This window comes from Aotus nancymaae, unplaced genomic scaffold (assembly GCF_030222135.1).
Source record: "Aotus nancymaae isolate 86718 unplaced genomic scaffold, 86718_ANA_hifiasm-v0.15.2.pri h1tg000021l, whole genome shotgun sequence".
In the NCBI taxonomy this organism is placed as follows: domain Eukaryota; kingdom Metazoa; phylum Chordata; class Mammalia; order Primates; family Aotidae; genus Aotus; species Aotus nancymaae.
In genome coordinates this window covers 12,050,731-12,065,893 of record NW_026988433.1, presented here as the reverse complement: position 1 = coordinate 12,065,893, position 15,163 = coordinate 12,050,731, and the positions used below count along the sequence as shown (strand labels likewise).

Genomic DNA, 15,163 nt, shown 5'->3' with positions numbered 1-15,163 from the left:
ACACAGGAGCCTGTGAAGCCCGGGCAAGCATGGCCCCGTGTCTCTGTGCCTGCTGCCGAGAACCTGGTCCTCGGAGTGCCACCGCCACCCTGGGATTCAGTAGAAGGCCTGGGCGACCCAGCACCCCTGCAGCTTGTAGCCAGCTGGGGCCAGCGGCACGTTTATTTAACTTTTAGTAAAGTCAAGGAGAAATGCGGTGGAAACGTCTTGCTTGTACACGAATCATTCGGGGGGAATTTGGGCAGGTAGAAGGAGGTGGAGGTAGGCCAGGGGCCTGCAAAGATGAGACGGGCGCCAGCACCCACACTCTCACACCCGTCTCTGCTTTTCTGGCTCTGCTGAGACTCTGATGACGAAGCCAGATTTTACCCTAACTTTGAGCCCAGGCTGGACTGCAGAGGCATTACAGGCTCACTGCAGTCTTGACCGCCTGGCCTCAAGTGATCCTCCCACCTCAGCCTCAGGAGCAGCTGGGACCACAGGCGCACATCACCATGCCTAACTGATTTTTGTATTTTTTTAATAGAGACAGGGTTTCACCATGTTATCCAGGCTGGTCTGGAACTCTTGGCCTCAAGTGATCCCCCTGCTTCCGCCTCCCAAAGTGCTGGGATTACAAGTGTGAGCTACAGTGTCTGGCTGTGAGCTTCTACTTCTTGGTTGTTTTTTTTTTTTTTTTTAAAGACAGGGTCTCGTCTCACTTTGTTGCCCAGGCTGGAGTGCAGTGGTGCAATCTCGGCTCACTGCAACCTCCACCTCCTGGGTTCAAATGATTCTCCTGCCCTAGCCTCCCGAGTAGCTGGGATTACAGGCGTGTGCCACCACGCCCAGCTAATTTTTGTATTTTTAGTAGAGACGGGGTCTCGCCACATTGGCCAGACTGGTCTCAAACTCCTGGCCTCAACTGATGCACCCTCCTTGGCCTCCCAAAGTGCTGAGAATTCAGGCGTGAGCCTCTGCGCTTGGCAGCGAGCTTCTACCTCTTGCAGAATGCCTCTGTCACAGGAAACCTAGTCCACGAGCGCTGTGACACTTCCTGAGGTCTTGTGGGGGGTGGAGAGAGGAGGAGGATGTTTATTCAAAGCGTCTTAAGGTTCAGCACGGACAGAGGCAATACCCAACTCACTCTCAGTTTTGTCTGGGTCCCCTGACAATTGAGTTTCCATAATCTAGTCAGCTCAGAGACACCATCATGTGTGGTATGTTCACAAATGCAGACAAAGGAAATTCTAGAAAGCCAGGGGTGAAAAAAATCTTTCCTTTCTCAGACACTTCCGTCAAGTCTATGCGGGCTAAGGGGAGAAGAACAGAAGTTTCTCTGGGCCTTGGCATCTTGGGATCCCTTCTCTCATTTTCTAAAAATGGTTTCTCACGCCAGGCTAAGGAGGTGGTGGGGGAGGAGGTCTCCCTTCCCCTGCCCACCTCAGACAGTTCTAGGGAGATAGAGGTTTCACCACTTGGCCACTAGTCTCAAATAACCGGAAGCCTCCTTTTCCTGAGGCCATGCGATGTTCTGGAACCACAGGCCCCCAGCCCCCCATGGGAGCACAGACGGGCAGGCCGTGCTTGGGCTTCTCACCCACAGCCACTTTTTTGGCCCGACTCTTGGGCAACCCCTCATCACCATCAGGGTCTTATGGGCAGTCTAGACGTGCCAGCCCAGTCCTTGAACTTTGAGAGGGAGGTGGGGCTTGGAAATGCCTTGTCCCCGGGGCGCCCTGTCGCCGGAGCCGAGCCCTGTGCCCACAGCTGGGTTCAGTTTGCAGGCACCGCTGTGGCACTCTTTGCTGGTGGGAATGGAGAGGCCTCACTGGCCTTCTTTGCCTTTTTCTTCTTTTTCTTCTTTTTGGTTCCAAGCGACACCTGGTCCCCGGTGAGCTCACCTGACTTCTGTTTCTGGACCGTGGCCGCGCTGGGGGCGGCGGTGGTGACTACCGCCACCTTCTTGGCTTTCTTTTTTGACTTCCTTCTCTTCTTCGCCTCCTTCTCCACTGTGCCAGCGCCGTGGATGGCTGACTCCTGCAGGATGTCCGACGCCGACACAGCTGCCTCCCGGCACCGCCGCCACTCCTCGTCGCTGTCCTCACTGCTGCAAGGAGAGGGCGCCCTGGGTTAGCTGCAGTCAGGACACAGCCCAGGGCTGCCTCACTGTCCTCCCTCGGGCCAGGTCACCAGAAAGCGGCCGCACAGGGAGGCAGGTAGCGGGTTCAGGCTTGGGAGTGGGGCCACACCGGCTTCCAATACCGGCTTCCGGGCAGAGCAGCCTTGTGACCACCTAAGTGATTTAACCTCTCTGACTCTCAGTACCATCTACAAAAGGGGATCTGAACAGAGTCCAGGCCTCCCAGGGGTGTCCCAGGAGGCAACTATGATCAAGTGAGGTGTCTGGCCCAAGATAGGTGCTCAAAAGCAGTAACCATCTGAAGCTGCCACCAAGAGAGCTTTGCCCTCCCACTCAGTGCACGTTTCTCCAGCTCTGACGGCCCCTGCCTCGGCCTGCTCCTGACTGGCATCCGCTTGGCTATTCCGGGGAACCCACCAAGACAGAAGAGGAGGAGAAAGGAGGGGACCCGAGGAGAGGTGTGAGTTCTTACCTGGAGCTGGAGGGCGGGCGCTTTCGGCGGGGTTGGGGCGACTCTTCCTTCTCACGGCCTCCAGGGACAGACGTGAAGAAAAGGCGGAAACCTGAGATTCAAAGGGGCGGAGTCCAACAAAAAAACGAAAACAGACAAAAAGTAAAAGAAACAAAAGGAAAAAAAATTTAAAAAAGAAAGAATAACAACAAAAAAAACCAAACGAACGAAAACCCAAAGGGGCAGTCAGCGCTGCCAGATGCCAACCCCTCCTCCAGGTGCCAGGTGCTGAGGCTGCCCCGCCTCTGCCCTCCCAGGTGCCAGGTGCTGAGGCTGCCCCGCCGCTGCCCTCCCAGGTGCCAGGTGCTGAGGCTGCCCCGCCTCTGCCCTCCCAGGTGCCAGGTGCTGAGGCTGCCCCGCCGCTGCCCTCCCAGGTGCCAGGTGCTAAGGCTGTCCGCCTCTGCCCTCCTCCAGGTGCCAGGTGCTGAGGCTGCCCCGCCTCTGCCCTCCCAGGTGCCAGGTGCTGAGGCTGCCCCGCCGCTGCCCTCCCAGGTGCCAGGTGCTGAGGCTGCCCCGCCTCTGCCCTCCTCCAGGTGCCAGGTGCTGAGGCTGCCCCGCCTCTGCCCTCCCAGGTGCCAGGTGCTGAGGCTGCCCCGCCTCTGCCCTCCCAGGTGCCAGGTGCTGAGGCTGCCCCGCCTCCGCCCTCCCAGGTGCCAGGTGCTGAGGCTGCCCCGCCGCTGCCCTCCCAAGTGCCAGGTGCTGAGGCTGCCCTGCCACTGCCCTCCCAGGTGCCAGGTGCTGAGGCTGCCCCGCCTCCGCCCTCCAGGAGCTCCTGGTCCACAGGCAAAGACCCCGGAACGGGTCGTTTATCTACAAAGTGATGCTGCGTCTGCCGAGTCATGCTGATGCCTGATGGAGCCAGCAGAGGGTGCGCTGGAGGGGAAGCCAGCAGCCACATCCGCTCAGCAAGCCCTCAGAGGCTTCTGGAAGCCAGCACTTGAGCTCCTGACCTAAGGCAGCCTTCAAAGTAGGAAATGCATTGCTACAGGACAGACGCGGACGGGTGAGGCTGTGGAGGGCAGGGGTAAAGTGCTCCTGCTTAGGGTGACACAGATGAGGTCACCTCGGGCAAACGAGTTTGTTTCTCAGGGCCTCAGCTGCCTTGTCTGTAAATGGGGACTCATAATACTTGCCTCACCACAGGGGCTGAGCAGATAAAAAGAATGGCGTGGTGGCTCATGCCTGTAATCCCAGCACTTTGGGAGTCTGAGGCAGGAGGATCGCTTGAGACCAGGAGTTCAAGATCAGCCTACACAACATGGTGGAACCCTGTCTCTACAAAAAATACAAACATTAGCCAGGTGTGGCGGCGCATGCCTATAGTCCCAGCACTTTGGTAGGCCAAGGTGGGGAGATCACTTGAGGCCAGGTGTTCAAGACCAGCCTGGGCAACAAATTGAGACCCAGTCTCTAAATAATAATAATAATAATAATAATAATAATTAGCCAGGTGTGCCGGTGTGTATCGGTGGTCCCAGCTACTCAGGAAGCTGAGGTGGGAGGATTGCCTGGGTCTGGGAGGTTGAGGCTGCATTGAACTATAATTGCTCCACTGCACTCCAGCCAAGGTGGCAGAGCAAGACCCTATCTTGAAAAAAAAAATACCAAAACTGTTTCGCCCAGCTCCAGACACACGTTAGGTGCTCAATAAATGCAACCACTCACCATCATCCTCTGAGGCGACTTTCTGTACCTGAGCTTCTGTTGGCTCCTTTGCTACTTCTGAGATGGTAATGAAGCTAAGGGCAGATGAAATGGTTGATTTAAGATGATAGTTTTGGATAACAACAAAAACAAAACAATTTTTTTTCAAGTGGAGGGGATGGGGCATGTGATCTTAAATGCAGAAGCAGAAAGCACGCTGGCCTACTAAGAGGGCTGATGATATACTTGTAACATGCTGACCAGCCTCTGCCACGCAAACTGCCCTGCTTCATTTGTTTAAAGCCCACAGTGTTGAAGAAGTTTTAAAGACACAGTAAAACAAAATGAATGCAATTTCAAATAGGGCATAGAGATATAATGGCAAGAAGAATGGAAAGACCTAGAAGTGTGGTCAGGAAGTCCTATATACTCATTAGAGACAGAGGGCATACATTTTGCTTTGAGCTTCCTAGCAGCAAGCACGAAAAGGGAAATATGACCAATCTAGAAAACTAATTCAGAGGACAGCTTCTGGAACAGAGCGGACTTGTTTTAAATTTTTTTTTTTAATTAAAAAAATTGGAGATCACTGTAGACATGCAGTAGCAACAAATAATACAGAGGTTCCATAGACCCTCCACCCATCTTCTCACAATTGTAACACTGTGCCTCATTACAGTACAATATCATAACCAGGAAACGGAAATGGATTCAATTCACGGACTTTATCCAGACTTCAGAGACCTGGGTTTTGAATCCTGGTTTTGTCACATATTAGCTGTGTCTCTTAAGCAAATGACTTTACCTCTCTGAGCCTGTCATCCAACTGTACAGTGGGAATGATGACAGTCCCCACCTCTTAAGGTCGTCACAAGGATTGAAGGAGAAAATGGCTATTCAGCACTTGTGGCGCAGGGTCTGGCCACAAGTAGTCGCTCAGTAAATGGTAGCTATGACGACGCTGAAGATGATGACTGCCACCAAGAAAAGCTTTGGCCTTCATAGGATCTCTAACTTAAAAATAAACTGCATTTCTCTAGAGGCACAAGACCAGGAAGCATGTCTCTGGTGAATGTGGATGGAGAAGTCACCGTGCATGGCAGAGAACAAGGCTCTCAGCAACGCCCTCAAAGCAGACACAGCAATGCCCTGGGTGCCGTCCCTAACTACCCCTCCTGTATGCCAAAGGCGCCCCCAAGCCCTGTTCAGGAAGAACAACCTGGGGAGAGGGAGCAGAGACGCCGCCACCCAGGCAGCTGTTCCTGACCCACACAGCAGTTTAATGGTGGCCGTCAGGGGCAGCTGGCAATGTCTGGAGTCAGTTTTGCTTGTCCCAACTCGGGGGGTGAGTGCTACTATCTTCTAGTAGGTAGAGGCCAGGGGTGCTGGTAAACATCCTATAATGGGAAGGACAGACCCCTACAACAAACGCTAGCCAAAGATGTCAGCAGCGCCAAGGCTGAGAGACACTGACCGAACACAGGGGCCAACTGTGGTATCATTTACATTTCTTTTATTTTTTTGAGATGGAGTCTTGCTCTGTCACCCAGGCTGGAGTGCAGTAGCATGGTCTCGGCTCACTACAACCTCTGCATCCTGGGTTCAAGTGATTCTCCTACCTCAGCCTCCTGAGTACGCTGGGATTACAGGTGTGCGCCACCATGTCCTGCTAATTTTTGCACTTCTAGTAGAGATGGGGCCTCACCATCTTGGCTAGGCTGGTCTCGAACTCCTTACCTCAAGTGATCCACCCGCCTTGACCTCCCGAAGTGCTGGGATTGCAGGCGTGACCCACCATACCTGGCCTAAGGTATCATTTATATTTCTTTGGAAAAACATGGAAACGCTGCAGGGAATATTCTAACCATGGCTGATGACATTTCTACTGGAGAAACATCCATGGTGGCTCAGTGCAATGCCAAGCAGGCCCTGTTCAGCCTGAAGCCAGAGTCACAAAGAAAAACTGTGCTCCCACAGGCTGAAATGCAACTGCCTTCCCAAACACCTCCCCTACATTCTCGAATTGAAGGACTGGCCCTAACCCTATGGGGGTTCGGCTGCAGAGCTCTGGCCATCATTCTGTCTCAGGAGAAGAGCTGGTTCACACTTTGGGAAGGCTCATTTGTCCTTTTTGATATCTACTCAATCGGAATGACAATGGCCCCAAATCCTGCCTCATCTCCCTTTGAAAACCCTGCCAGGGCTCTGCCAGTGAGGATGGGATGTGGACCAGTGTATCCCTAGACCTGTTCCACAGCTTGTTGACTGGTCTTCCGTGAAACAAAGGCCCTGTGGCTACATGAGTTTGAAAAATGCTGGGCTAAATGGTTACACAGGCCTCTTCGCTACAGGAATTCTCAGAGCCTTGAATATACTACTACGAGTCGCAGTCTGCAAGGAGATATGTGGAGTGCAGTGTTTCTCACACTTCTCTGGACCTCCGTGTCTGGGGAGAGCCTCTTCTAGAAAAAAGAACCTCCTTTTCTCTAGAGCCACACTTCGGGCTAGTGCTAGAATACAAATGTTTGTGTCCCCCGCAAATTCTTATGCTGAAATCCTCACCCCAGCTGGGCACGGTGGCTCACACCTGTAATCCCAGCATTTTGGGAGGCCAAGGCAGGTGGATCACTTGAAGTCAGGAGTTCGAGACCAGCCTGGCCAACATGGTGAAAACCCATATTTACTAAAAATACAAAAAATTAGCCAGGTATGGTGGCACACGCCTGTAATCCCAGGTACTCAGGAGGCTGAAGCACGAAAATCGCTTAAACCCAGGAGGTGGAGTTTGCAGTAAGCTAAGATTGCACCATTGTGCTCCAGAGTGAGACTCTATCTCCAAAAAAAAAAAAAAGAAGAAGAAGAAATCCTGAACCCAAGGTATTAGGGTTAGGAGACGGGGGCCTTTGAGAGGTGATTAGATCATGAGGGGGAGCATCATGAATGACATTGGTGCTCCTATATAAAAGGCCTGAGAGAGACCCCTCGCCCATGCCCATTCTGCTATGTGGGGACACAGTGAGAAGGCGCCATCTGTACTGGGAAGAGGGCTCTCCCCAGACAACATGGAATCTGCTGGTACCCTGATCTTGGAATTCTCTGCCTCCAAAATGTGAGAAATCCATTTATTCTGTTTATAAGCTACCCAGTTTACGGTATTTTGTTATAGCGGCCCATATGGACTCAAACAGGTGGTATTCCTTGGCACCTACTTTAGGAATGCCAACCTGAATCCTTACCGACTGTGTGGTCAACCTGTGCTGAGAATGTAAGACAGAGGCCTGGCACAGAGCCTGGCACACAAAAGGCACCCAAGAAATAGGAACACGGCCCTTCCTTGCCCTCTTGTGGCGGGAATGTGCTTCTTGAGGTTCCTCTTATTCTCAGGGCTGCAGGGGTTAAGAACATGGGCTTGGCTGGGCATGGTGGCTCACACCTGTAATCCCAGCACTTTGGGAGGCCAAGGCAGGCAGATCACTTGAGGTCAGGAGTTTGAGGCCAGCCTGGCTAACATGGTAAAACCCTGTCTCTAATAAAAATACAAAAATTAGCCTGGCGTGGTGGTGGGTACCTGTAATCCCAGCTACTTGGGAGGCTGAGGCACGAGAATCACTTGAACCTGGGAGGTGGAGGCTGCAGTGAACCAAGATTGTGCCACTACACTCCAGCATGGGCGACAGCGTGAGACTCCATCTCAAAAAACAAAACAAAACAAAAAAACACGGGCTTGGAGTCAGGTGCACTTGGGTTTGAGGCCCCACTCTGCTCCCTCCCGGGTTTTGAATTCTGGCTTTGTCACTTAGCAGCGGTGTCCCTTGGGCAGATGACTTTGCCTCTTTGAGCCTCAGTTACCCATCTGTACAGTGGGAATGGTAACAGTCTCTACCTCTTAGGGTCATCACAAGGATTAAATGAGAAAACGGACATCAAGCACTTAGCACAGAGCCTGGCTACAAACAGTTGCTCAGTAAATGGTAGCTATGACAATGATGTGACTTCAAGCAAACATGTCTCCTTGCTGACAGCCTGTTTCCTCACCTGGAGAATAAAGGTAACAACAGGACCCACATGGTAATGTTTTTTATGAATGCAGTGAGGTGACATATGCCAAGTGCCTGCCTGGACACCATGAGCTCCCAGCCTGTGTGAGCCATTGCCGTTCGTATTAACAAGGGCAGGAGAGGAGAAACTCCACCGGTGTTTACCTGTCCAGCAGGGCTCCCAGCTTCTTGGCTACGTGGGCTCGGAATTCGGGGGTGGTCTGAAGCTCGTTGCCATCTTGTTCATGCTCATCCACCTTAGGCCTACGACACACACAAAGAGACCTCACTTCCCGCCCACTCAGAAGCTGTCCCCATGAGCGCAGGGACCATGTGTGTCTTGCTCACCTAGATATGCCAGGGGTCTAGCCTAGCATCTGGCACATGCAGGGGATCAGTATTTGTTGAATGAATAAGTGAAACTTGAACCCAAAGTGCACAGTACCTGAGGCTCGGTTGGGAGGTTGACAACTGGTTATTTGCAGCACCTGTGGAAAAACGGAAATTGGGACATTTATAGAGGCAACAATGCCGGTAAGTACAAACGTGTGCCAGGCGCTATGTTCAGCAGCTGAAAACACGTATCACGCATAGAGATACATACATGTATCACTCATTTATATTTATATATAACTTGAAATAGTTATATACCTATAAGTTAAAATAGTTACATATATAAGTTATATATGCGACTATTTTATATAACTCTATTTTATATAGTTATATATAACTTAGTTATATAACTTAAAATACATATGCACATGGGTTTGAGGCCTAACTGCATTTATAGAGGAAATTTACAGAGGAAACAATGAGAAGTACAAACGTGTATCAGGCACGATTCAGCAGCTGAAAATATATATCACTCATATATATATTTATATATAACTTAAAATAGTTATATATCTATAATTTCTATAAGTTTATTTTATATAGTTACATATATATAACTTAGTTATATAACTTAAAATAGTTATATATACACCTCAGGGTGTGAGAGAGAAGTGAAAGTTAGCTCTGAGGTTTTTGACTTAACTAACGAGTTATGTATATAACTTAAAATATATATAGCACATATAACTCAGTGAATCTTTCCAACAATCCGATTGGAGGGGTTACCATTATCCTGTTTTGCAGAAGAAACGTCAGAGATGTAAAATAAGTTGGCCAGAGTCAAATACCTATTAAGTGACAGAGCTGAGGACCCAGGCCACTCGGGTCCTGAACTCCCTCTTAACAGCCATGCTGTGCTGAATAGCCCAGTTAAGTGTAACGGGACTGCACGATTTAGTGCCTGCCTGGCTGTGTGCTAAGTGCCGTGGAAGAGAGAAGATGGCTCTTTCGTAGATCACATTTTTCAAACCAAAACACTGAGGATGCCTGGCCTTTCAGTCATTCACTCAAAACAAACCCTGAACGCCTTGTATCAGCCAGGTGTAACTGCTGAGCAACTTACTTGTATGTCACTGTCTGCATGGAGCTTACATTCTAGTTGGTGGAGAGAGATGACAAACACACATACATAAACAAAATGTAAAGTTGGATAATGGTAAGTGTACAGAAAAAAAACAGAAACAAAGTAGGGGAGGGAGGTGGGGAGCGCTGGGCTGGGGACCGTTATATAAAGGTGGGTAGAAAGGGCTTCACTGACGAGGTAACATTTGAACAGAGAGTTGAGAGAGGAGGGGAGTGAACCAAGCAGACATGTGGGACACAGCCTTCCAGGCAGAAGGGAAGAGCATCTGCAAAGGCCCTGAGACCGGAGCCTGCCCTGTGTATTTAGAACAGTGAGGAGGTCACTGTGACCGGAGCCCAGCCAGCAAACCGGGAGCGGCAGAGATGGAGAACTCACAGGGGCCAGATCACAAAGGGCCCTGACATGGGCAGCAGGAGGACCCGGGCTTTGAGGAGGAAGAACTCTGAAACTGAGCAGAGGAAGGACATAAACGGACCTGGGTTTTCACAATACATCTTTGGCTGCTGTGCGGCACGAGACTGTTGGGGTAAAAGCAGGAACACGGAGTCTGCTGCAATAATTGAGCTGGTGAGAAGTGTGGACTCCAGAGAGACGCACTGGCAAGATGGAGTCAATAGGAGTCACTGATGGACTGACCTCAGGGTGTGAGAGATGAGTGACAGTTAGCTCTGAGGTCTCTGACTTAACTAACGAGACAAAACATGCTTGCATATTTCAGGGGCCAACTGAACAAAGTGGACACTTGGTAGCTCCGGGCCCAGGGGAGGCCGTGGTGTGTGAAACAGCTCCATGGGGGCAGGCTGTGTTTATGTCATCACCCACACGCACTGCATCTGTGTCCTGGTACCTTGTGATCTATGTCAGTATCCTCCAGAGCACAACACAGAATGCAGAACATGCTCCTGGAGGCAGGTACTGTGCGGGCCTAGACGGGTCTTTAAGGACCTGGTCATCTTCAGCACATAATCACAACAAGAGCATCTCTTCCAGCAAGACTACAGTGTGGTGAGGGTGAGGTACTGTCATGGAACAGAAACAGTATTACAGAGGAAGACAGTTCAGCTGAGTCCTGGCTCTGCCGCCAAGCTGTGTGATGCTGGGCAAGTCACTTTACCTCCCTGAGCCCTGGTTTTCTCATCTATAAAACAGGAATACGATGACCAGCCTTACGAGTTCGTGTTGTAGAGATTTTGTTTCCACGCCCGTCTCCTTCCTGGATTTGTAAGCTGCTTGAATACATGGTCTGCCTCTTCTTTTTTTTTCTGAGATGGAGGCTTGCTCTGTCACCCAGGCTGGAGTGCAATGGCATGGTCTTGGCTCACTGCAACCTCCACCTCCTGGGTTCAAGCCATTCTGCTTCAGCCTCCCTAGTAGCTGGGATTACGGGTGCCTGCCACCACGCCCAGCTAATTTTTGTATTTTTAGTAGAGACAGGGTTTCACCATGTTGGCTGGCCCCGAACTCCTGACCTTGTGATCCGCCCACCTCAGCCTCCCAAAGTGCTGGGATTACAGGTGTGAGCCACTGCGCCGGGCCCAGTCTGCCTCATTTTATCTTTGTATCCCCAGATCCTGCCATGGTATCTTGGTTTGAACTAATTGTTGGAAAAATGAATCAAAGTATATGCTACTATAAAATTAAAGCGATTTGAGTGACCAGTTCATCACTGGATTTAAGAGCTGTATCTAGAGGTTACATAAATAAAATAGTGACCTATATTTCCACACAGTCATGGACCAAAGGGTGGGAGTTTTGACCACAACAGACACTTGTCCATGGCAGAGAGGCACAGCAGCAATGAAGAGCATGGACTTGGAGTTAGGTAGGCCTGGATTTACACCTGCTTCTGCCCTTTACAAACTGGACAACCTTGGCCAAGTTATTTCACCATTACGAGCATCAGTTTTCTGTAAAATGGGGCTAATACACCCTTTTTGGTATTGCTGGGAAGATGAAAACAGACAACAAATACAAAGTGATTAGAACGGGGCAAAAAGTAAGTTCTCAACTCCTGGTGGCTATTATTAGAAGCACTCTAATGATAATATTATTATTATTAGAAGAATGTACTCCAGGCTGGGCATGGTGGCTCATGCCTATAGTCTCAGCACTGTGGGAGGCTGAGGTGGGCAGATCACCTGAGGTCAGGAGTTCAAGACCAGCCTGGCCAACATGGTGAAACCCCATCTCTACTAAAAATACAAAAATCAGCTGAGTGTGGTGGCAGGCACCTGTAATCCCAGTTACTAGGGAGGCTGAGACGGGAGAATTGATTGAACCCAGGAAGTGGAGGTTGCAGTGAGCTGAGATCGTGCTTCGGCACTCCAGTCTGAGCAATGGAGCAAGACTCCATCTCAAAAAAAAAAAAAAAAGGTACTCCAAATGTCCAGCATCTTGCCCAGCACACAGTAGGTGCTCAATAAATAACAGCACCTCTTATCAGCAGGAGATTTTATGATGTCACAAAAACAATGAGTTGTAAAGCTGATACCTTGGATACCACTTCTCATGTGAATATCTTTTCATTCATCCGTCAAAGTTTGTTCATATTTGAGACTCAAAACAACTCTAGGAATTAGGTGTTTTACAGATAAGAAAATTGTAGCTACTGAAGTTATGTTATTTGTTCAAGACCAGCACTTCATATCAAGTCATCCTAACACTGCGACTGGAGTGGGAAGCTGCTAGAATCCCAGCCCCCTCACTCATTAGAGAGGTGCGTTTTGTGCAAGTTCATTCATTCAATAACCATTTTCCTGAGTCCTGAAGATACTGTGGTAAAGGGATAGGTGAGAGTCCAGCCTTCATGAAGCTCACATCATGGAACCTCTCACTCAATAAATCTTTGCGGGGCAAGTATAAGCCAGGATTGACTTAACGTGCTGGGGATGCAGGGGTGAAAGAAAAAAAAGACACAAGAGGCAATTGTAGGAAGAAAGAAAAGCACAATCTATGAAGGGAATCACACAAGCATGATGATGGCAAGGAGAAGGCAGGTAACCCAGACTTGAAAGATGTCTCCTAAGAGGTGGGTGGTGTCTTAGCCATATTAAAAAATGAAAAAGAAGGCCGGGCGTGGTGGCTCATGCCTGTAATCCCAGCACTTTGGGAGGTCGGGGTGGGCAGATCACGAGGTCAGGAGTTTGAGACCAGCTTGGCCAACATGGTGAAACCCCATCTCTACTAAAAATACAAAAATTAGCCATTGGGAGAGAGTCATTTACACTCATCCCTGATTTAAAATGTGCCACACTAATTTTTAGACCCATCTCTAGATCTGGTATAATGTATTAACAAAGAAGCACATACATCACAAGTTTGGTTGTTGACTATCATAATTCAATTTCGGTATCATTGGTTTTCTTTGTAATCTTATATGTCGCATTTCATGCATTTAGAACATTACTCTGAGAAGAAAATCAGGCTTCACCAGGCTGTTACAGAAGGACATGGCACAAAGCAAGGTGAAGCACTGCTGCGTTTGTTTGAAAGGACTTACAAGCCCTTTGTTGATCCATTCACTGCCCTCCTCTCCCTTCCTTCCCTCCTGCCACACTGCACTTCCTGCAGGTAGGCTCTAAACTATAGTCTGCCCTCCCACCCGCTAGTACCATAACCTCAGTTTTCTCTACAAGTTCTATATACAGACCTGACTTTCCAGCTCACTCATTAGCAGTGGGAACTTAAGCAAGGTACTCACATCTCACTGTACCTACATTTCCTCATCTGCACAGTGTGGGTAGTGGTAATACCCACCCCGTAAGGTTGAGAAGTAACTGAGATGATGCAATCTGCAGTGCTTGGCACATCTCAAAGGCCCAAAAAATCGTGGCAAATATGTAGTTGGTCTTTCCACATGGACTACTTTCCTCCTCCTGCCTAACTCTTGCTCTTTTTTTTTTTTTTTTTTCAAGACTGGGCCTCAGTCTGTCACCCGGGCTGAAGTGCAGTGGCACTATCACAGTTTATTGCAACCTTGACCTCTCCCTGTTCAGGTGATCCTCCCATCTCAGCCTCCCAAGTAGCTGTATTTTTTTTTTTTTTTCTTTTTTGTAGAGATGGGGTTTCATCCTGTTGCCCAGGCTGGTCTTGAACTCCTGGGCTCAAGTGATCCTTCTGCCTTGGCCTTCAAAGTGCTGAGATTACAGGTGTGAGCCACTGTGTCCGGCTTCTTGTTTTGGTTTTTGCTTTTTTTATTTTTTGAGATGGAGTCTTACTCTATCACTCAGGCTGGAGTGCAGTGACGCAGTCTCGGCTCACTGCAACCTCCACCTCCGAGTTCAAGCAATTCTCCTGCCTCAGCCTCCTGGGTAGCTCGGATTACAGGCGTGCGCCACCACGATGAGTGTAAATGACTTTTTCCCAATATCTTATTATCGATAAAAGGATATATTGATAGCTGTATCTGCAAAGAGTGTAATGAGATATGAAAATCTGTGACTTCTGTTGGGATAAAGTAACGGTAGCGTCTCTTTCCACACACTTGCAATAAGCCAGAACTTATTGCAACATTTTTTCATTCCAAATTCAAGAGCCCGCTGGATTCTATCCATGATTGGGTCCCTTGACATTGAGGGGTTCTGTATTTATTCCCAGGACACTAGGGAGTCGCGGTCAGAGTGATGTGCTGGACACTGCTCGTTGGCAACCTCAAGGGTGGGAGAATGTGTTGGAGGTGGGGAAAGGCTGGCTGCGAGAATACCGGGAGGGGGCTGTTGCAGTCAACTCGAAGAGATGGCGGCCCTCCCAGTGTGCAGCAGAGGATTGACTCAAAGAAGCAGAGTCAAGACATTTAGGTACCTCAGTACCCCTGACTGGGATAACGAAACACTCTCCCTACTGCACCTGCCCATGCTTTCAATCTGCACTACACCCAGTCCCTGGAGCTCTCTCAGGGAAGGAAGTCGAGTTGCAGTGACTCCCTCCTCACCATCCATCCTCTCAGGCTCCAGGGGAAGATCCCACGCCCTTCAGCCAGTCTCCCCAACCATAGTCCCCTACCGGCTCTTGGCTTCACTGCCCCGTGCGGCCGTTGCTCCAAGTCCCAGGCCGGCATTGCCGCCTCGCGGCACCGCGCCAGCTCCTCCGCATCGCTACTGCTGCTACTGCTTTCCGAATCGCTCATAGTGCCATTGGACACCGCCATCTTGAACTATCGCAAAGGATTGTGGAGAACACCTCCATTATCAACCTTCCTGCACGACCTCACGTGAGAGGAGAGGTGCGTGGCATTGTGGGGATTGTAGTTCTACTACTCGGGCCGCCATTGGCCATGACCTGTACTGGGCTGGGGATACCGGGTGGGAATGGGGAGGTGGGCAGTTCTCAAACGCGAGATCTAGATGGGCCTAAGAGATTAACTTCTCCAATCT

At 49.9% G+C, this 15,163-nt stretch overlaps 1 protein-coding gene across 5 annotated transcripts; it reads right to left on the bottom strand.

The window, feature by feature from the left end:
• Positions 1–503: 503 nt before the first annotated feature.
• On the bottom strand, positions 504–14,952 carry CUNH12orf43 (chromosome unknown C12orf43 homolog). Of its 5 annotated transcripts, none has more exons than XM_064379702.1 (7): positions 14,793–14,879; positions 10,267–10,427; positions 8,760–8,802; positions 8,480–8,578; positions 4,299–4,372; positions 2,595–2,685; positions 504–2,089 (listed from the first exon to the last, which is right to left on the bottom strand). In XM_064379702.1, the coding sequence occupies exons 2-7, from the start codon at positions 10,283–10,285 to the stop codon at positions 1,756–1,758; spliced, it is 660 nt and encodes a 219-aa protein (XP_064235772.1). In that variant the 5' UTR covers positions 10,286–10,427; positions 14,793–14,879; the 3' UTR covers positions 504–1,755. The 5 variants fall into 5 exon arrangements, with proteins under 5 accessions (XP_064235772.1, XP_064235774.1, XP_021531126.2 ...); XM_064379704.1 differs by having other exon boundaries at positions 10,267–10,422; positions 14,793–14,838; XM_021675451.2 differs by lacking the exon at positions 10,267–10,427 and having other exon boundaries at positions 14,793–14,952.
• Positions 14,953–15,163: the final 211 nt, after the last annotated feature.